The sequence below is a fragment of the Penicillium subrubescens genome (assembly GCF_028828155.1).
Source record: "Penicillium subrubescens strain IBT 31985 chromosome Unknown utg000006l_segment0_segment0, whole genome shotgun sequence".
NCBI lineage: Eukaryota > Fungi > Ascomycota > Eurotiomycetes > Eurotiales > Aspergillaceae > Penicillium > Penicillium subrubescens.
In genome coordinates this window covers 2314805-2335976 of record NW_026643156.1, presented here as the reverse complement: position 1 = coordinate 2335976, position 21172 = coordinate 2314805, and the positions used below count along the sequence as shown (strand labels likewise).

The 21172-nt window shown below is 49.8% G+C and overlaps 7 protein-coding genes across 7 annotated transcripts; 2 read left to right on the top strand and 5 right to left on the bottom strand.

Annotated features, from left to right (window-relative positions):
* Nucleotides 1-382: 382 nt before the first annotated feature.
* Nucleotides 383-825, bottom strand: N7473_009344 (uncharacterized protein; the record flags this gene model as incomplete). The annotated part of the gene is made up of 2 exons (XM_057155283.1): nucleotides 383-546; nucleotides 594-825. 2 exons carry the CDS (start codon nucleotides 823-825, stop codon nucleotides 383-385), a joined length of 396 nt encoding a protein of 131 aa, XP_057006413.1.
* A 313-nt stretch (nucleotides 826-1138) lies between these two features.
* N7473_009343 (uncharacterized protein) lies at nucleotides 1139-3783 on the top strand (the record flags this gene model as incomplete). Its single annotated transcript, XM_057155282.1, has 4 exons — nucleotides 1139-1405; nucleotides 1462-2553; nucleotides 2610-2756; nucleotides 2821-3783. 4 exons carry the CDS (start codon nucleotides 1139-1141, stop codon nucleotides 3781-3783), a joined length of 2469 nt encoding a protein of 822 aa, XP_057006412.1.
* Nucleotides 3784-6136: 2353 nt separating this feature from the next.
* N7473_009342 (uncharacterized protein) lies at nucleotides 6137-6819 on the bottom strand (the record flags this gene model as incomplete). The annotated part of the gene is made up of 3 exons (XM_057155281.1): nucleotides 6137-6465; nucleotides 6544-6606; nucleotides 6660-6819. 3 exons carry the CDS (start codon nucleotides 6817-6819, stop codon nucleotides 6137-6139), a joined length of 552 nt encoding a protein of 183 aa, XP_057006411.1.
* A 1002-nt stretch (nucleotides 6820-7821) lies between these two features.
* On the bottom strand, nucleotides 7822-10554 carry fluG (uncharacterized protein; the record flags this gene model as incomplete). The annotated part of the gene is made up of 3 exons (XM_057155280.1): nucleotides 7822-8051; nucleotides 8126-9395; nucleotides 9454-10554. The coding sequence occupies 3 exons, from the start codon at nucleotides 10552-10554 to the stop codon at nucleotides 7822-7824; spliced, it is 2601 nt and encodes an 866-aa protein (XP_057006410.1).
* Nucleotides 10555-11467: 913 nt separating this feature from the next.
* N7473_009340 (sugar porter family MFS transporter) lies at nucleotides 11468-13200 on the bottom strand (the record flags this gene model as incomplete). Its single annotated transcript, XM_057155279.1, has 3 exons — nucleotides 11468-11746; nucleotides 11816-12192; nucleotides 12279-13200. The coding sequence occupies 3 exons, from the start codon at nucleotides 13198-13200 to the stop codon at nucleotides 11468-11470; spliced, it is 1578 nt and encodes a 525-aa protein (XP_057006409.1).
* Nucleotides 13201-15254: 2054 nt separating this feature from the next.
* On the top strand, nucleotides 15255-17967 carry N7473_009339 (beta-glucosidase; the record flags this gene model as incomplete). Its single annotated transcript, XM_057155278.1, has 7 exons — nucleotides 15255-15381; nucleotides 15470-15663; nucleotides 15741-15793; nucleotides 15863-16085; nucleotides 16135-16384; nucleotides 16436-16598; nucleotides 16659-17967. The coding sequence occupies 7 exons, from the start codon at nucleotides 15255-15257 to the stop codon at nucleotides 17965-17967; spliced, it is 2319 nt and encodes a 772-aa protein (XP_057006408.1).
* Nucleotides 17968-19351: 1384 nt separating this feature from the next.
* Nucleotides 19352-21155, bottom strand: N7473_009338 (NAD-dependent succinate-semialdehyde dehydrogenase; the record flags this gene model as incomplete). Its single annotated transcript, XM_057155277.1, has 4 exons — nucleotides 19352-19488; nucleotides 19552-20796; nucleotides 20863-20950; nucleotides 21126-21155. 4 exons carry the CDS (start codon nucleotides 21153-21155, stop codon nucleotides 19352-19354), a joined length of 1500 nt encoding a protein of 499 aa, XP_057006407.1.
* Nucleotides 21156-21172: the final 17 nt, after the last annotated feature.

The following is a 21172-nucleotide window of genomic DNA, read 5'->3' as shown; positions in this document are numbered from 1 at the left end:
TTACTTGCGAAACTGTGTATAACTTCGTGTCCAATCTCTGTACTTGTAACTCATAATCATATCAAAATTGCTTCAAGGTTTCAGACCTAGGTATGGAAGAATCCTACCGAGTCACATTTTTATAGATTACGCTGACTCCCGGAATACGTTTTCTCTTCAAGGAGGCTCAGAGCACAATAAAATAGCACTACTCCATATGTATCACGGAAGCTGAAGAAACTAATGGATTTTTAACCCATATCCATCCATAGGCAATATCACATCGTGGACACTGTCCAAGCCTGCCGCTGTTGCTGCCGAGTTCGGGCCCTGGATGGGTAGGTAAACCTCCACGAATCCCTCGCTAACATCGCAACATACAAGATTGCCTGCCTCAGACCGATTATTCCTTGGGACATATCATATCTCTCGTCTTGATAATCACTGGTGAGTATTCGAGGCCGATTCCATTCGGCAGGGCTACTTGGCGCAGAAAAACGGTCCGGTTGTAGTTGGAAAGGACGCCGTACTTGATGTTCATCTCCTGCATGGCACGTGCAAGTTGCCCTGGAATGTTAGCTAAATCTAGCTGATAGCACAAGGCATAGACCTACAGATTCCACGCCGAAGTCTCGCATCATTTCCGGAATCCATGTCCCCTACCATCAGCTCGAAGTCATGCTGGTCGATCCAGGGCACTCTCACTTCCCCGAGGACTCTTGTCTCAAACGTTTTGTTCATAATAATCAAGCTTGGTGCCCGTTCCTCTGGTATGACATATTTCTGGCACCCGAAACCCCCAAAGACAAGGTCGATCTGCTGCACTTTGAACACATAATCCCGCATGCCTAGTGCCTGTGTTCTGCCCCACGCAATCCGTGTTCTAGTGCAAGTTCGCCATTTGGCATTACTGTTCCACCGTTCCATGGCTTTTCAAGCCACATCATTGTCAGGCTAAGGCGAGAACGCTGGAGAATGAAATCTTTACCTCATTCATGTCGTAAGTTCGAGCGGTAAGCTTTGATGAAGCAGCGGAAGGTCCACTTCGATTTTGGCTCTAGACTGCGTCACCATCCCGAAAGACGCAAATGTCGCCACTTCCCCTCACGATATATATCTCAATGTCGCTTTGACCGTTCACTGTATATTTTCTGGTAGTATGGCGACGCTCAGAATCGCAGATCCCCCGCACGCGGGAGACGAGCTGCAACAGCCACCATCCTGCGATGAGGGATCAATCATGGGCCCGGCTGGCTCCCCTTCGCAATTTATCGCCCGACCTCATCAAGAAGAAATCCAGGAGAGTATTTACAATATCCGTTCCCACTCCAGGATCCCAGTGCAGGGCAGTAGCGGGATCTCGGCCGCCGAGCAGCCGGACGATGACCCCGGGTTGCGAAACCCGGGCGACTTCAAGCAGAGACAGGTAGGCAACACGACCATGAGACACCGTTGAGGGCGAACGTCACTCACCATCAACAGGTATTCAAAGGCAAGATGCTGCTATGGCTGGCATATCAATCTATCGGCGTCATTTATGGCGATATTGGCACTAGTCCCCTCTACGTCTTCTCATCCACCTTCTCGTCCCCTCCCTCTCCAAAAGACCTGCTAGGCGCCCTCTCCATCATTATTTGGAGTCTATTCATGATGGTAACTGTCAAGTATGTGCTAATAATACTTCATGCCGATAACGACGGCGAAGGTGGCACTTTCAGTACCTATTCCCTCCTCAGTCGCTATGCAAGTGCTCCTCGCGATCCCTCTCTCTCTCTCTCTCACACACACACAAAGCTGACTCATTCACAGATGAATATCACCTGCCGTGATCCACGGGAGGCTTCGTTGGTCCAGATGAAACGGTACTTGTCCGGCGATCTAGAGCACGCTGGACAGATGGTGCGCCACAGCCTAGAGTCTAGTCGACTCGCGCGATGGCTGCTGAAAGTGATCGGAGTCTTGGCCGTCACCATGGTGCTGGCTGATGGCCTGCTCACTCCAGCCCAGTCTGTTCTTGGAGCCGTTCAAGGTATTAAGGTTGTGCAGCCAAACATATCCAAGGGCACAGTGATTGGTGTCACTGATGCTATTCTTATCGTTCTATTTTTCATTCAACCGTTGGGAATCACAAAATTGTCCTATGCGTTCTCGCCGATCGTGATAATCTGGCTTGGCATTAATGCGGCATTCGGGATATACAACCTCGCTAATTATGAAGCCGGTGTTTTCCAGGCTTTCAACCCTGGCCTCGCATTTGAATTTTTGATTCGTAACAGAACAGACGGATGGAGGATGCTAGGTGGTATCTTGCTGGCCTTCACGGGTGTGGAAGCCCTCTTTGCGGACTTAGGTGCTTTCAGCCGCAGAGCAATCCAGATTAGCTGGCTGTGCTATACGTTTCCGTGCCTTTTACTAGCATACATTGGCCAGGCAGCGTATATAAGCGTCTACCCAGAGGCGTATTCGAACCCCTTTTTCAATTCAGCCCCACCTGGAACTCTCTATCCAGCCTTGATTATTGCCATTCTAGCTGCTATCGTTGCCTCGCAGGCCATCATTACCGCAACCTTCCAGGTGAGAGTTGTAACTCTCTTACTAAGGGGGAGATCTCACACTGACAATGCTGGTAGCTTCTTGCACAAGTGATGAAACTCTCATATTTCCCTCAGATCAAAGTCATCCACACTTCTCGGGTATTCTACGGGCAGCTCTTCATTCCGATCGCGAATTGGCTGCTTATGATTGGCACCGTCTTGATCGCGTCGATCTATAACAATGTAAGGCATGGCAGCTTTCTTGTTCTGTTTCACTTTTTCCAGAAACTCATTTTATATCCCTTAGACCACGTCCCTGGGCAATGCGTATGGCGTATGCGTCATGTTCGTGACATTTTTCGACACTTGCATGGTATCTCTGGCTGCAATGTTCGTCTGGCGAATCAGCCCATACATTATCTTCCTCCCCTGGCTCACCATGGCCTGCCTGGACGGTACTTATCTCTCGTCGGCGCTGACCAAGGTGCCTCAAGGAGCCTGGTTCACGATTACGCTCGCTGCAATTCTTGCAATTCTGTTTCTTTTGTGGCGATATGGTAAAGAACAGCAGTGGTTCGCCGAGGCTGAGGACCGCTTTCCAACTTCACATTTTGTCATGTCCAGCCCAGATGGCCAAATCTCCCTATCCAAACAATACGGCAATATTCCCGTCAGCACCACCCGTGGTCTTGGTATTTTTTTCGACAAAGCGGGCGAGACGACTCCGATCGTGTTCAGCCAGTTTGTGCTTAAGCTCACCTCCTTGCCGGAGGTGGTTGTCTTCTTCCATCTACGCCCCCTCGAGCAACCTTCAGTCTCCGCTGAGAATCGCTTTACTGTGTCGCGTTTGGCCATACCAAATTGTTACCGACTGGTTGTTCGTTATGGATATAATGATGAAATCATCACACCCAACTTGGCGAGCGTGATCACCGACCAGGTCCGGAAATATCTAAAATCGAGAAAACCTCCCGGCCACGAGGATGAGGAAAGGGATTCCGTGGCCCCTGACAACGCGACAGTGGAGGGCAGCAGGGATGCCTACGCCTTTACTACTTCTGACATCGCCAATTTGGAAGCAGCATATTCACACAAGGTGCTCTACATTGTGGGGAAGGAGCAGATGAAAATCAACCCTGAGACAGCGCTCATCCGAAAAATATTGTTACGCATTTTTTTGTGGATCCGAGATAATACGAGGAACAAAATGGCTAAACTCCGGCTGCCAACAGATAAGCTGATTGAAGTGGGGTTTGTGAAGGAGATATGAGTTTGGCGATAGGAGGTCTTGATATAAAATGACGCAGGACAAGGGACTGACTCGGTGACAACCCTAAGCTCCAACGGCGGCGCCCAGTTTTGCATTTTGCCTTGCGAAGAATGTAGCGAACTCAATAACATTCCCAAATACTTGCAATTATCTCCGAGTCCTAGCCGTAACGTTAAATTACGTTGGCGGATATTGTAAGCGCCGCGTCCAGCGACACCTCGGCTGTCCCTTCTGGTAAGTGGACGAAGAGTTCTTGCCACGAACTCGATCTCTGTGTAGATCCTTTGGATAGGCGACGTCAAGCTATCCGTGACAGCCCGGGTGATTGTGCATCGGGCATTTTCTGAGAGTGACAACTGAATTCGACTAGGTGCTGTTCTATGTCGCAGCCACATCCAAGGCCACATTGTAAGCGTAAAAATTTAGCTAGAATACTACTACCCCGTTACTACGCACACATTTCTTCAACTATCACTAGCCTACACTATCGCCATTCGGATTGGACTATCTAAAACGAAGAAGGATTTTATAAGTTTTTTTCCATATCATGTCTACAAGCACCTTTGTTTATTGTTGAATCTTCCATTTTGTATTGAAATCTTATTTGCTGCTTGTTGAGGTCATCTAGGTGACTCCGCGATTTGGAAAAGGTTTCTTGCAGCCAGACAGTACTGAGACCTAATACTCCCTGGGGAGATTTCTCTGTTGAAACTCCGCGGTAGCGACAGAATATTGATAGAAGACTGTGGCATTAAAGAATCAAGTAGCACACCAAAGAGGACCCAAGGCGCGAACCTTAGCAGCTCCATATAGTCAATTTCTAACGATTTCTATTATACGAATTAGGGATTAATGGAAGATAAGTCTTGGGCAGCATTCAAAAGTGACGACGTAAACAGTAGGTCAAAAGCGATGGCTACTTTCCTGTTGGAATTATCGAGACCAGCAAGATTTGCCTTTTCTTTTAGCATATGCGCAAATGGATGAGGCTTTTATTCAATCCTTCGGGAGTTCAATTTGATGGGCTTAGACCTGGATCCAGTAGGCCTTTCTCTTCTACACGGCTGCACCACGAGGTGGCCGCAAAGTCGGGCTTCGCAGCCCGCACGACAACTACGAAAACGGTTCAATACGATTCAACTAAGGGATTTTCACGTGCGAAGAGAATCATTGATCGGTTAGACTATTCATGATGAAGGAACATCCTTGTTGAAGAAATCCAACCCTTTTTATTAATTGGCAAAGCTCCTCGGATACGGGAGAGCTCTTCAGTTCTGATTGTTTGCGTCGAAGCAAGCCAATCATTTCTCTTCTTCGGTCAGAATATTCACAGTATCCTTAGAGAGGCATAGCCAAGACCAGACCAGACGGACTTAATGGTCACGGTGAATCTATTTCCGTGATCAGCTCCGATCAGGATCAGGCCACCAAGAAAGAGCAAACAGAGGGCCTAGAAATCAAGTGGAAGGGATAGGAGACTTGGAAAGTTTAGCCGAGAGGCTGCTTCAGAGATCTTCGGGTGAAGAATAGAGAGCCTTCAGGGCATTCAGGCGAAGGGAGTTGAAGAGGCTTAAGAAGAGCAAAGCGGCAAGAGCACTTGTCCTAATCAAAAAATTGACCCAGGTTTAAAAACATACAACAGCCAGGATTCGCATGTGGTCACCCACCATACTACTAACTGGCCGGCGTGTGGCTTAAGTACGGCTGAGCGGACGGGAAGCCCTGTTCTCCACACCCTATGGTCGTATGTGCATTAATCTTCTTTGAAGTAAACTATATTGACAGCAATGCAGGATGATTCAGGAACCAATTCATGCCACGCTGAGCCGACAACCCACGAGGAATACTCGATACCTGTGATATTCGATTGATCAAGACTAATGGGAATTCGGTTGACAAAGCAATGCAGGAAACGGACATCGCACTGGAAGAATTTGGTCGGCGATTATTAGGTGGGTCAAATTCTCCATCGCCAGCGCTAGGACGTGGAGCCAAATCAGTACGGAGTACAAGTCTCGCACTAGGGTTTTCCTGAAATTTGTAGCAACCCCTTCTCTCTCTGGATTTTATTCAATACCTCCTCGGAATTTTTCCTCCTCCCTACGATCGCTTGGTAAGCGTATGATCAAGAGAACGAGTGCACCTTAAGTTAGATCTCCTGGGAATATTTGCATTTTGAGGTGGTTGATCGGACTGATGTATATATTTTTCCAGCGATACGGTATCTGAAAACCATGATCACCACGCTCCACCTATACCCTTGATCCAATAGGGTTCATATCCTGATTGAATAAAAGCCCATCTTGCGCTTGACCTAATCCGAGATCGGATAGTTAGTTCACATCTTGAATCCTCAAGACGACGACTTCACAACCGGAGTCTTATATCCAGACGGATACAGGTTCGAGAAATCATAGTAGAGCTCATAGACACCGGTCACGTTGGTCTCCCTGGCCCGGAACGAATCTGACAACGAGCCATCATCATACTCCCACATCAAGTATGTGCCATAGAAGATAAAGTTGGTGGTGACAGCATCGTCAGGCACAGTGACGCCATTTCCAGTGAAGCCCACAGGGAGGACCTGATTGGCGATGGGACGAATGTAGAACAGGGTGTCGGAGTCGAGAGTCACGCCAGAGGTGGTGGCAGTCGTAATCACTTCGGTGTCCTCGATAACGACTTAAAATCGAATAATTCAGTTATTAGTGTGAATCCTTCTATTGAAAGCATCTCGAGGGAAGACTTGGAACAACTTACAGGTGACATCGGTGGTGACAGATCCGTAGGTCCACTTCGATGAATCGCCAGCATAAGCGATGCCTATGAACTCTGGTTAGAAGATTGAATTCGTATAGGACGTAACCTCTACATACCATCGGAGTAGAAGATGTCAACAACGCTAGACTCAAGGCTGTATGCGACGAGCTTGAAGGAACCAGTTGGGTTACGCTTCAAAAACGGCTTCAACGTGGATGGGGCGGCCAGCACACAGGAAGCCAGAGCCAAAACCGACGGGATGATGCTGAATTTCATGATGAAATAGTTTCCTTGAATTTGAAATTAATAACTTCCTTGATAGACCCCTTTGTTGACATCTTATATACCCTTTCTTCAGGCTGACAACCTTATGTTCGGCAATAACCTAGTTTGTGGACCCACCTGGGGATGACGCGGCCGCAGGATTGTAAGATTGCTAGGAAGCTGACATGGATGCAGTAAGCACCCTGAAAACAGCGTTCATTGTTTCACGAAGGATAACAAGCTCTCTTCCCAAGTAATATAGTCGTCTTCATTTCTGAACTCTTGTCTTTGGCTAGAATTATAGCATTGCTATGAGATGATTGGCTATCGTGCTCCACGAAAGCTTACAACTTTCAGATAAATACAAGTTTAGATAAGATTTAAGTGGATAGAGCTAGATTAAGCTATGTATAAAGCAACGGGCAAATTGGTTTGCGGATTATCCCGACACGGAATAGGACACGGAACCAGACACGGAAAACGGGGAGTATAGCCCCGATGAATAATACATTCAAGGACACATTCAAGAACGAGTATCTCGAAGCGATTGGCCATGGACGAGTGTTGGTGGGTTTATACATAGCTCAAAATGAGCTGGGTTGCAATGCTAAAACACTTGGCAAGCGGCTATAAGCCGAACTGTGGACCGCATCGGAAGTACCACCATTTGAGGTTGGCAGGGGTACTCAACAGGATTTATCAATGGGCAAACTTATTCTCCCGCTTGCTCGACCCGGACGAGCTAACTGTATGAAGTCAAAAGGAGGAATTAGTCAGTGATTACAGAGCTTCACAGCGTCGGCATTGACAGAGTTGGCCTAGCAGTCGTAGAGGACTTGATTGTCAGTCAGAAACCGGGAAGTTCTCCGACTATCAAGTACTACAGTGCATGGAGAAGCCAAAAACGAGTGGCCCAGAAAGTCAAATCTGCATACCGAATACCTGACAATGCGGCTCAAATGGTGGAGACCCGTAGAGAAATTACCTGTATATTGCGATCACTATTCTCAAGTTCTAATAGCGCTCCAACAGCCATAACTGACGTTTGTCGTCAGCCATGCTTTGCAAGCGTTCTGACTCCGCACGCTTGACACTAAGGTAATTCTTGACAAGCCCCCCGCCCAAAATGCCCTGCAGCGCCTCATCTTCAGAAAGAGCAGCCAGACTCTCGGCTAGAGACTTGGGAAGCGGGGTCGTAATACCGAGCGCAGCTCGTTCAGCAGAGGTCAGGTGCGAAGCATCCACTACAGAGAAGATGAGTTAGTCAATCGGCAAAGAATTTATCCTTCAAGGGTGGCTTAGGTGGTACAAATCTTACCGGTACATTCCTTCACGGCCAGGGACAAATTCTCCCCCAGGCCAATCAAGCCACCCGCTAGCAGGGCAGCCACAGCCAGGTACGGATTAGCAACGCCATCGACAGACTTGAATTCCCAGTGACCGGGCTCAATCTTGCGCACAGGCGCCTCGCGATTCTGGAATCCCCATGCAACCCATTCAGATCCAGACCAGATACCTGAGCGCACGCGCTCGTAACTCGCGTCCTGGGACATGGTAAAGGCAACGATAGAAGAATAGTGATTCAGGATACCGGCAAGGAAAACATCCTCGCGCGCGGGTGGAGTAATAGATATATGAGTGTGGGCAGCACTCCCAGCTCCGTTCGGGAAGGGTCGTGGGTGCAAAGTTGCGCGCAGGCCATGTCGCTCAGCCACGGCTGTGACAACTTGCCGGGCGGCGACAAGGGCATCAATAGCGGCCAGGGGTGTGGCGGGCGGGAGGATAAATTCAAATTGTCCGGGCGCAGACTCGGCGTGGAATTGCTGGAGATGAATGCCCATGGTCTCCAGCGTCTGATTGATCTCTTCCAGAATTGGGATCATTTTCCGTGTGTCGGCTGTCATTTGTGACCAAGAATGGTTTTTTGTTGCGGACGCGTAACCTGTCACTTCGCCAGTTTGATGGCTCGTGAGTGGTTTAAGGAATACAACCTCGATTTCGAAGCCGCAGAGGACGTCGATGTTGTGAGTGGTGTGCAGCTTTGTAACGATGTTTCCAAGGGTCGTGCGAGGACAGCCGTTGAGAGGCACGCCCTCTTCTGATCGCCAGAAGCTCATGACAGTCGCACTGGCAGCTGCTGGCGCAGCCATACTTTCATTGCGGTAGAGACTGGAAAGATCTGGCTCCATGTAGAATTGCCCAGTGGTAGACCCTCCGGGAGTAACTGTATCATCTTGCAGCATGCACTGGACTGCTAGCGAGATGCCAATCCGCCGCTCTTTTCTAGCGATGCGAATGAACTCCTGAAGTGGGAATATGCGAACCCGTGTTGTCGCTGTAAAGTCTATCCATTGCATCCATATGTACTCGATGTCTGGATTCTTTTGCAGAAAAGCGCCTAGTAAGTCAGACGTCTGTGAAACTCTGGCATCACTGAGTAAAGGTGCCCCCTGAATAATCTCAGGTGTATACTGTGCTGTTTGGTTTAAACTGTACAGCTTATTCGAATTGTGAAACAGAATATCGGCGGCGGCTGCCTTGGCCTGAGTGATGTTATAGTCACCTTTCTCAACGTAGTCAACGAGAACCTGTAGAGGGACCGAGTCAGAATGAATTGGGCTTGGGTTCCGCTCTTTGGTCACTTACAGTTTCCAGAGCCTGCCGGAACTGCTTATTGGCCAGCCAATATGTCTCCGGGAAGAAATGACCATCCGTACTCCAAAGTAAACGGTTGATTGGGGTGATCTCCAAGCTCTCGCGCAAAATCTTCTCCTCGGCCTCGCGGCTCACCATCGGAAACACTTCACCAAGATCAAGATAGACGTTTGGATACACACAGGCAAGATATCCCGCATCTCTTGTATAGGGATAAGCCGAGTGCAATAGCACGATCGGCGCATCAGGGTATTGAGCGATGAGAGGCTGCAGGTACGCAGGGTTAGCTTTGACAAGATTGATGTCATTATCGCCCAGCCCAGTATGAAACTGGAGCGGCTTGACCACACCAGCTCTCTTCCGGAACGTGATGAGCTTGAGAGTTTGCTGAACAAGCCAGTCATTTAGTGGCTTCTCCTCGACCCGGTATCCGGATTTCCTTGTCCCCGAATCAAGGGTACGGTGGAGTGAGGCTGTCAGCAGATCTTCGTCCGGGGAATACGGATTAACGTCTAACCCGGTGCGGTAGCAGATCACGGACTTGAATCCGACGACTGCTGGGTCGGCCATGGCGTGGTCAAGCGCGTCGAGGAACTTGGCGCGGAATATGCTCCACACGCTCTCGTCAGGTTTGCGCTCCACGCTCATGATGTCGCGCAATAGAGATGCGGCGACAGCCTCGATGCGAACGATGCGCTTTGTCGGCGAGGATGTGAACTGGTCGTGCCATTCGTATGACTCGACATCCTCGTCCGATAGTAGGTCATCGAGTAGAAGCATGTGCGTGCCTTCAAGACTGCGACGGACCAGCCCGTCATAGTCCTCCTGCACCCAGCGCGTATGCGCAGCCAGCACGTCGTCCCAGTTTGCACATGGGGTGCCATAAAGCTCACCCAGCTGGTTCACGGCGCGCAGCAGTGGCAGGGTGGTACGGGCATTTTCCAAGGCGCGACCGTGGGCCTCGGAGGTGATTGACTCGAGCGGGTAGCTATCATAGTCGGCAGCCACATCACAGCTCAACAGATTGTGGGCATGGTTGTCGATCAGCGGGTGATTTTGTATGAGATGATGGAGGGAGTCGAGAGAATCCATGGTGGCACAGTGGGGAGAAGAGAAGCTGAGGAGGTTCTATTTCATCACACCCCTTGGAAGTCGTAGTCGGTCTGTCCGACGCGGGCGTAACAGACCCTAGCAAGCACGTATGCGGTCAGCGACTCAGCTGGGTTCCCCTGCATAGGCTAAATATTGTTCTCAGCTCGTCACTGAAGCTCTAGAGAGGTAAGTTAATCCCTCAATGGTGATCTGATAGGTCCAATGGCCGCGATAGCCACTCAGATCTACACCTGGTGGATGTCCCAAATATGGTCGGAGTGGCAGTAAGCGCGGTATATGCACACTCCCGTCTTATTCACCCGTCCGTGCATCGTTGACCATACTCAACCAGGTCAATTAGACGAGGTGAACTCCACGAGTAGCTTGCTCCTACCAATTAAATTCACACTGCGTCATCCGGCATCTTTTTTTGCATACACTTCCCCACGTTAACGAGACTCTCAATGGGGCCCTGCAGGATCTCAGGTACTGTACAATTACTTAAGCTGGACCATGTGAAAGCCACGCTGTACTACGGAACAATCCCACGATGCGTATGACCACAAACGGATTCACTACGGCGCACGGCATCCACATCAGTGAAAATCTCATGTGGGTCCATTGGTGGGAACCAAGCAGAGAGAGGCCCAGCTCTTATTATTGCCTTATTTTCAGTGGCAGTTCAAAGCTCTTAATCTGGAGACCGAGAAGTTTCAGATCATGATCAAAATCGGTTCACTAATCATTTACAAAACAAAGACTTAAGGGCACCTCACTCTCCAGGTACCCTTGCTACAAACATTAACTCAATCTCAATCATGCCGGAAGTCTTCATCGAGGGGCCGGTATAAGATTTCCCTAACCCCCGTTGGGACATAACCCTTGACTCGTTGCGCATCAGACTTTCCAATCATTAAACAACCTCTGTCTCCTCGACGGTCTTGCCATCCTTGTCAGTTAGGCCCATCTCATGAGCAAAGGTATCATGGGGCTTCCAAGCAGCTGAAGTACGGGGAGTAGTCTCCTCGAGCATGCGATCAACCTGCTCCAACGACAGACCCTTGGTCTCAGAGACGCAGAAGAATGCGAAGAGGAAGCAGAAGATCAGGCATCCCCCCCAGACGAAGAACACCTTCACCTTGAGATCGCCCTTATCCTCGTCAACCATGTAGGGAGTGGCAACGGCGATAATCTATACCAATTTGTGTTAGCAACAAGACTTGATTTTGTAATAGTCAACGGATGGGGCTATTGAACATACGCAGTTCCACAGCCAGTTGGATGCCGTCGACAGAGCAACACCCTTGGCACGGATGGGCAGGGGGAAGATTTCACCAACCAGGACCCAGCAGGCCGGTCCCCAGGTCGAAGCGAATGCAGCAATGTACAGGCAGGTAAAGACAATCAGGCACATGTTCGCGGCCTTGGAACCTTCATCGGCGGTACCAACAATGGCCACAATGAATTCGCAAACGCACATCACCACGGCTCCGTACAGAAGCAGAGTACGCCTACCAAAGCGCTCGATAGTCCAAAACGAGATGGGAGTGCAAACGACGTTGACGATGTTCATGATGGTGGACATCAGGAATGAGTTGGACATGCCAACAGACTGGAAGAAAGTAGTTCCGTAATAGACTAATGAATTGTTAGTTTTCCGGTTCAGGAAAAGGTCACGAAAGAGGTCTCGAAAGAGGTCTCGAGAGGGATGAGGTGAATCATACAGATGAAGTTCACACCAGTCCATTGCTGGAACATCTGCGCGAAAACACCAACCAGGACACGGCGAAGGTTTCCGCTGGGGCTGCTAAGGCCGCCCTTGAAGCAGTCCAGCCACGAAGTGTTGGTAAGTTGAGACTCGTATTCCCAGTTGGCCTTGATCTCAGCGAGTTCGGCCTGGATGAGTGGAGAATCAGCCGGCTGGCCGCGGACACGCGAGAGGGCAACAGAAGCCTTCTCGAGCTCCTGGGCCTTGACAAGGTAACGAGGCGACTCGGGGAGGAAGAACAAGCCCAGGGCAAGAATTGCAGCCCAGATCAGCTGAAGCGAGATGGGAATGCGGTACGAGCCTGAATTGTTCCTATTGGAGGTGCCCTGGGTCGCGCCTGATGCCGTAAGAAGACCAATGGTAACAGCGAACTGGTAGACCGAGACCAGCATACCACGAATCTTCTTAGGGCTGATCTCGGAGACGTACAGGACAACTGTGGCCGACACACCTCCGACACCAAAGCCAGCAATCAGACGACCAATAACCAGACCAGTGACGGTGTGCGAGGCCACCTGACCGGCCACACCACAAGCGAAGACGAAACAAGAGATCATAATAGTGAGGCGACGACCAATCCGTTCAGCAGTTTCACCACCAATCAAGGCACCGAAGAAGGTTCCGGCAGACAGGATAGAAGTGATCAAGGATTTTTGCCAACTCGCAAGCATGTAGCCCGACGAGTCCATGCTGAGAGGGACAGCGTGACCGAAATGCTGCTTGACATAGGCCATGCCCTCGACACCGCTGATGTATCCAGAGTCATATCCGAAGAGGAGACCACCGAAGCAGGCAAATCCACAGATCAGATAGGCCCGAAGCGAGATGGGAGCCTCGATGTTGCTCACATCGGAGCTTCCCACAGGAAGCCGTGCCATTGGATCTGAGTAGGACAAAGGACCTGATAGGAAATGATCCAAGATAGGGGCTACAGGCAGAGCGATGTTCAAGAGACTGATGAGGAAGAGAAATTTTCTTCTCCCTGGGGTACGTATACGTCAAGTTCTTTATAAAGTCCCCGTCTTGTGTGGCCACACACTCTGACATCCGACCATTCCCCAGACATATGCCAGTCGGGGTCGGCAAAAGTCGTCCCCATCACGCACTAGAATGCGTTTTTCCCGGGGCTCCATACGTGAAGGATTGTTGTGGAGGGTCCCGAATGCGCGTCTATAGACATCGATTCAGGAGCTGACGACGCAATTCACGGAGATGCCTGGGGCCGAAGCGGGATAGAACCGGGGTCAAAACGTGGTAAGTGGATGAACCGGCATTACCGTACCAGCAGTATTCAGTCTAGATTTTTGAGTTGGTTGAGTTAGTCGAATTTGGAAAGACTGTGAAGTCTGTTTGGCGGTGCGCCACAACCTTGAGACGCGTCATGGGGCTTGGCCAATTATGGTTAGCCACAAGATTGGTCGGCTTTCTGGCTGCTGAGAAGCCTCAATTCCATCTTTCATCTAGCGCTAGTCAGTTATAAGGCTTACAAGCAGCTTTCTCGTTGGTTCGCTTCAAGTATACGGGTAGGCTGCCGAAATAATAGGCTCAAGCCGATTTTTTCGTGTGCCACCATGGGGATCGGCCTTCGGTACGGAGTCATCACTACTGCCCGACGCCGTGAGGCCACAGATCATGGCTTTGGAGAAAGAATTAGTCACGATCTTCTGCCGAAAGAAAGGGAACTCGAATATCCAACCCCTTTTGATTAATTCATCTGTGCCTCTTTGTTCTCACCACACGATTGATGTCACTGACAACTTACAAGCATGAGCCGAGTGGCCTAGAACCTGCCTCCACTTTCCTGGCAGACAACTCAAATCATATTTGAGCTAATTCTCGAGCACTAGGGTAGAGACTAGAGAGGGAATATTCTCGAAAGGGGTATCTTGCTGCAAATGGTCCCCCATACACACGGGCCTATCTTTCGATGGATTGGGCCGCCCAATCATGGGCATTTGAGCGCAAGGGAGTTATGGACATTGCTGAACGAGGCTTGAAGGGCTTGAGCTTAGTTGAGGGGTTGCCACCAGAGGCCAAAATTTCATCCTATTATCACTGCTCTGGCGGTGCTCAGTAGTTGACTGTTGCGTAGACTTAGAATCATAGCCACTCAAAGGAAGTATACAGCTACCAACTGAAGATTTGACAACAGTGAAATAGATGCTTCTGAATTATGTGAATACAATCGTTTTGGAGGAGAAGTACTACCTCTGAGCAAGCCAAGACCCCCGCCTTTGCGCCCAAGCGGCTTAATGTCGGAGATGGCTGGAATAGGGTCTCATCAGGAAGATCTTACCTATGAGTAAGCGGAATATTGTGGGGTTTCCCTGCTTCGAATCTTCGAAGAAGGCTCATGGTGACCCCACGGGGCACATTCCCCACACTCAAAGCTTCTCCACCCCACTCGGGCTTGAACAAACCTTCTCGTTGTTAAATGAGCAGGATAGGCCTATTTCGGCTTCATTTCTGGCGTTCCGAGTAAATATCCAATCTGATTCCCGGCAGACATCAATCCGAGTCTTAGTAAACATGAAGCCCCCTTCTTTGGAACACTATCCGTTCGCGGCCAAATTCTCGTAGATCTTCCCTTTTGATTGAAAATCCGGCACAACTAACCCGCTAGTGAAGAACCCCTCCTTTTGAGGGGTATTTCTTGCTGATGGTGTGCAAACAGATTGTGGGGTTCTGCCGATGTATAACCCATCGAACAGGGTCTATGCCCGACCGAACAGGGTCGCTAGCTCGTGAGGGGATGTGATGGGATAGAAGATACTAGAGACAAGAGTACATTGATTGATGGACTTGTGCATTTCACCAGTGCAACTTGCGCAGGGTCCGAGGCTATATAAGGAGCGCCATTTCCTCCATTTCACTGAATTCTAAATTTTGAACAGAATATCATCAAGAGAGTCCTTTGTTTCTTCTTTTCACCATGGTGACTTCGTGGGGAAAGGCAGGTCTACTGCTTGGTCTTGCGTTTAGCAACGTTGCTGCTACCGAGGATGTGATCACGAGTGACACCTACTTCTACGGCGACTCGCCTGCTGTTTATCCAACCCGTATGTTGTCATTTCCATGTCTACGATATTTCCCTCCGTCGTCGTATGCATTCCTTGGCCTTTTCCAACATGCTAACTCGCTGAGCAGCCGAGGGAACTGGTGCTGGGGACTGGGCCTCTGCCTATAAGAAGGCCAAGGCTTTTGTCGGCAAACTCTCTGATGATGAGAAGGTTAACCTGACCGCCGGTATCTCTTCCAAGACTGGCTGCTCTGGATACATCCAATCTATCGACCGCCTGGGGTTCCCAGGTATCTGTGTTAGTGATGCTGGCAACGGTCTGGTGAGTATTTATCTTCTGCTATGCTTTCACCGCTAGATGCTCAAGTAACACTTGTACTAAAACAAATATCTTTTCAGAGAGGAACCGACTATGTCAACGGTTGGGCGTCTGGAATCTCTGTCGGAGCTAGGTAGGTTTCTTTTATCCTGTCAAATCCACTATCATCATTTACATAATTTCTAACTGCTTTCTCCTGCAGTTGGAACCGTGATCTTGCCAATGATCGGGGTACTTACATGGGTAAGGAATACCGCAAAAAGGGTGTGAACATGATTCTTGGCCCCGTTGTCGGTCCTCTCGGCCGCGTGGCACTCGGTGGTCGTAATTGGGAAGGGTTCTCTACAGACCCTTACTTGAGCGGAATTCTGGTTTCCGAATCAGTCAAGGGTCTTCAATCACAGAACGTTGCTACTTCTCTCAAGGTATGCTTGTCCCAATCTTCAGCCAGCTGTTAATCTGACACTCGAGTAGCACTTCATCGGCAACGAACAAGAAACAAACCGCAACCCGACCACGGACTCGAAAGGTAATACTGTTCAGTCAGTATCTTCCAACATCGACGACAAGACCATTCACGAGCTCTACTTGTGGCCTTTCCAGGATGCTATCCTTGCCGGTGCTACCAATATCATGTGCTCGTATAACCGTCTGAACAACTCCTATGCATGCCAGAACAGCAAGGCGCTCAACGGCTTGTTGAAGACTGAGCTGGGCTTCCAAGGTACAACTCACCTCCAAAGTTGGTCAAGGAAAAGCTAACTTCCATAAAAAGGTTACGTTGTCACTGATTGGGGCGCTCAACATGCTGGAATTGCCGGCGCCAATGCTGGACTGGACGTCGTTATGCCCAGGTCTACTACCTGGAACAGCAATTTGACTACTGCTATTGCAAATGGTACCATGAAGGCCTCCCGCTTGGATGATATGATTACAAGGTATGTGGATGCAGACAACCAACAGTTTTTTCATCAACGGAAACTAACATGCATTGATAGAGTTATGGCAACTTGGTATTATCTGGGCCAGGACACTGTCTTCACTAACCCCGGCGTTGGAATGCCCAGTAGCGCAAGTGCAGCCCATCAAGCTGTCATCGCCACCTCGCAAGAGGCAAAGCCAGTTCTTCTCCAAGCCGCCATCGAGGGCCACGTTCTGGTGAAGAACACTAACAAGGCGCTTCCACTCAAGTCCCCAAAGCTGATCTCCGTATTCGGATACGACGCCTATGGCCCGATGACTCTCGATCTTGTTTCCAGTTTCAACTTTGGATCAACCGCGACGAGATCAGATCTCTACAAAAATGGAACTCAGTGGGTCGGTGGTGGTTCCGGTGCCAACTCGCCTGCCTATGTGGATGCTCCTATTGATGCCATTCAACGCCGTGCTTATGAGGATGGCTCATCTGTTCTCTGGGACTTCACCTCTGTGAACCCTTCTGTGGACTACACCTCGGATGTATGCTTGGTCTTCATCAACGCTTACGCCACCGAGGGCTTTGACCGCGAAGCTCTCTCTGATTCCCAGAGTGACTCTATTGTGACCAACGTCGCCAAAAACTGTGCTAACACCATTGTGGTTGTTCACAACGCTGGTATCCGTACCGTCGAGTCCTGGGCTGACCACACCAACGTCACTGGCATCATCTATGCCCACCTCCCTGGCCAGGACACCGGTCGTGCCTTATTGGAGATCCTCTACGGAGACTCTAACCCCTCGGGCAGACTCCCTTACACTGTCGCTAAGAACGGGTCTAATTATGGCTCCCTGCTTGAGCCGGCTGAGCCGGAAGGAAAGTTCCAGTACTTCCCTCAATCAGACTTCGCCGAGGGTGTTTACATCGATTACCGCGCCTTTGATAAGGACGGAATCGAGCCTCAATACGCCTTCGGATACGGTCTTTCATACACCACTTTCGACTACTCCAACTTGAAGGTGTCAAAGAAGCTTGCCTCACCCTCTACCTACCCGGCTGAGGCAGCGATTCTTCCCGGTGGAAACCCCCGCCTCTTCGATGAGTTGGTGACTGTGACGGCTACTGTCAAGAACACTGGGGGCGTCGATGGCAAGGAGGTTGCCCAGCTTTATGTCGGTATTCCCAATGGTCCTGTTCGCCAGCTTCGCGGCTTTGATAAGGTTTTGATCAAGCCTGGCAAGTCGGCCACTGTCACCTTCCGCTTGACCCGGCGTGACCTAAGCACCTGGGACACCATTGCGCAGGAGTGGCTGCTCCAGCGGGGAACTTACAAGATTTACGTTGGTCGTAACAGCAGAGACCTGCCTCTTCAGGCCACTTTGACCTTCTAATCCAAAGGATTGGCTCTTAGGAGATCTTAAGCGGTCATATAGGAGGCATCTTGGATGCATTACATTAGACTCAGAAGTTGAATTTTATTATATTTCAACTCCTTTTCATCCTTCCTGATTTTACTTGATGTACGATTTAGGGGGCTCTTTTACCCGGAAATAAGGGTACAATTAATTTCTGGTCCCTCAGGTGACACTGTGGGCCTACTCAAGAATACAGCATATAAGTACTGGTTTGAAATGTCATTTTGTCCCCATCACAACGTACAATGGGTTTCGGAATAAGAGGAACTGTCCAATTGGATATATTCAACTTCATTCCTAGCCGAAGGTCATTGTTTTTTCTTGTAATTGTTTTCCAGGTACAGTAGCTCAGAGATCATGCCTCGACCGATCTGTTGTTCAACTCATGACTCGTAAGATGATTTTTAAAGTTTTGTCAGGGGTCCAAACTCAGGCACCCCACTGTATCTGTTATTCATCGGTACCTTTCTAGTTAGTTAGTGTCCCATCTCATTTCATCTTTTAGTCATAACAACCTGAAAGTGCCTCTTAGAGTGGAAAGAAACGTTCCAGTCGACTGCGTAGCTCAGTGGCCTCTCCAATTTCTCTACCTTCCTAACCCGAAGTTGAGAATTAGATATCGTAAAGGCAAATCACAGCATTACTATCCCTCGGTCAAAATGCTTAAACAATCGTCTCTGTAGAATACAAATGAAATTGAACCAGACACCCAAATAGGCAATCTGCAAAATCGCTCACGTTAGCTGTCGAGTGGATCGGAACCTTGCCGAAAAAAACTTAAGAAGGCTAATCCTGAACATGGATAGCCCGAAACTCTATCCAACGGGTAGCCGGCCCAATTCCGGGTCTGAGCTTAACTTTATCCTGCGCTGTGACTATTTTTTGCCTCGTGCCATTCGGAGAGATTCTCCATGGGAGACAATGTGGAGTTCGAAGAGGGAACTGCCTAATTGATATCCAGCGTGATAGCGTGAGAGCCAGAAAGCGGGGGAATCTAGAATCTGTCACCCTTAGGAAGCCCTTAGCATATGACCCATTGGGCAGTCCAAAGTGGATCATTAATCAATCTTGCATTAAGGTTCTTGCCAGGGCCCATCCGTTACACATAAATCCGGCACTTCTTAAAATATCATAGGACAAAGTTTGAAGGGTACCACTTAGTTACGATCCGGCATTAACTCAAGTAATAAAACCGATACCTACCGGTGCGCCTAGGTAGCTAGGTAGTGTGACAACCTTTGGAGAAAATCATAATTCCAAATTCTGAGCTCGGCCTGAGTTCGACCGAGCTAAATTATATACCAGTCATATCAATTAACCGCTAGGCAGACACAAGCCATCGCAAGGAAAATTCAGTAGCTCAATACTGGCCCTCGATGGTCAATGTTCCCGTTTTAGTGACTAGATACTCATTGACAGCGACATCCTTGCCACTCTCCTTTCCATACCCTGACTCCTTGATGCCGCCAAATGGTGACTCGGCGGCCGATTGGTTTCCTTGAGTGGAGTTAAAACATTGCCTGCCGGACTTCGACGGAAGGAGACCAGGGGGAAACTTACCAGTGTTCATTCCGATCATACCGGCCTCCAAGTTCTCTAACAAACGCCACATGCGATCAATGTTCTTGGTGAATGCATAGCTAGCCAAGCCCATGCTAGTCGCATTCGCCAACTTAACCGCCTCGTCTTCGCTCTCAAATTTGTAAAGAGCGGCGATGGGCGCGAAGGACTCCTCGTGAGAAATCTGCATATCCTCCGTCATGCCGGACAAGATGGTTGGTTCGAAGAAATATCCCTTCTGCGAGGTCAAGGGTTTGCCGCCCAGGATGACCTGCGCACCATGCTTACGAGCATCCTCCACCTGGCTGATAGCCTTGTCAATGCTACGAGGTGTAGTCAGAGGCCCCATGGTGGTATGAGCCGAAGCACCATGGCCGACCACCAGTGCACTTGTACGCTCCTTCAATAGCGAGGCAAAGCGATCATGAATACCAGCTTGAACGTAGATGCGGTTAGCCGTGATACAAGCCTGACCGGCATGGCGCCACTTAAGAGCCATGAGCTGGTCGAGAGCCTGATCTATATTGGCATCGTCAAACACGATGAAGGGGCAGTTGCCTCCCAACTCGAGAGTGAGCTTCTTCAGGCCCTGAGCGCAGTGCCCAGCGACCAGCTTACCGACCCGAGTCGAGCCAGTAAAGGTCACCTTCTTGACGAGCGGATGCTTGCATAGAGCCTCGCTCAGTGGCGGGGTGTTCTCCAAGTCCGTAGTAAGCACGTTCAAAACACCAGCCGGGATACCAGCGCGCTGCGCCAACTCTGCCAGTACCAACGCTGAGATCGGGGTCTCAGGACTAGGCTTCACCACCATTGTACACCCAGCTGCCATCGCAGCACCAACCTTGCGTAGAACCATAGCCACGGGGAAATTCCAGGGCACCAGCGCAGCGGCGACGCCGATTGGCTGCTTGATGGTGAACAGGCGGCGGTTAGCTGCCGCAGGGACCGACACGGTACCCTGAATACGCTCCGCCTCGCCTGCGAACCACCACAGGAAACCGAGAGAGTAATCCAGCTCGCCGTATGATTCTGCCAGTGGCTTTCCGGTCTCGTGGGTGACAATTTGGGCGAGGTCGTCCCGCGCCTGGGTGGCCAAGTCATGCCACTTGAGTAACCACTTGGCGCGCTGGCGTGGGCTCACTTTGCGGAATTCTTCGAAGGCAGCGTGGGAGTTTTGAACGGCGACGTCGACATCTTCAGCGCTGTTGTTGGGGCAGCTTGCCCATGCTTGATCGGTGCCGGGGTCTGTGAGTAGGGTGACATGTTAGCTGCGGGCGCAGGTACATATCTTGGGAACGATTATGACGATACCAAGTACTTCGAATCGCTTCCCGCTTTTGGCAGTCACCCAGTTGTTGCCGACAAACGAGTCGAAATGCAACAGAGTAGGGTCATTGAGCTAAGTTGCATCAAACATTTGTTAGTCTCATTGAATGCCCCTTGTCGCGATGTTTGCAGCTCTGCTCAAGCATCTCGGACATCTCGCCGAAGGCCCCACCACATCACACAGTGTGGGGGAAAAAAGGCGGCGTGACGAACGGGACCTGCAAGAGAGGAGAAGGAAAGGGAAATACCTTAAAAGGTAGCTGATATTGCTGTGCCATAGTGGACGATATACTAA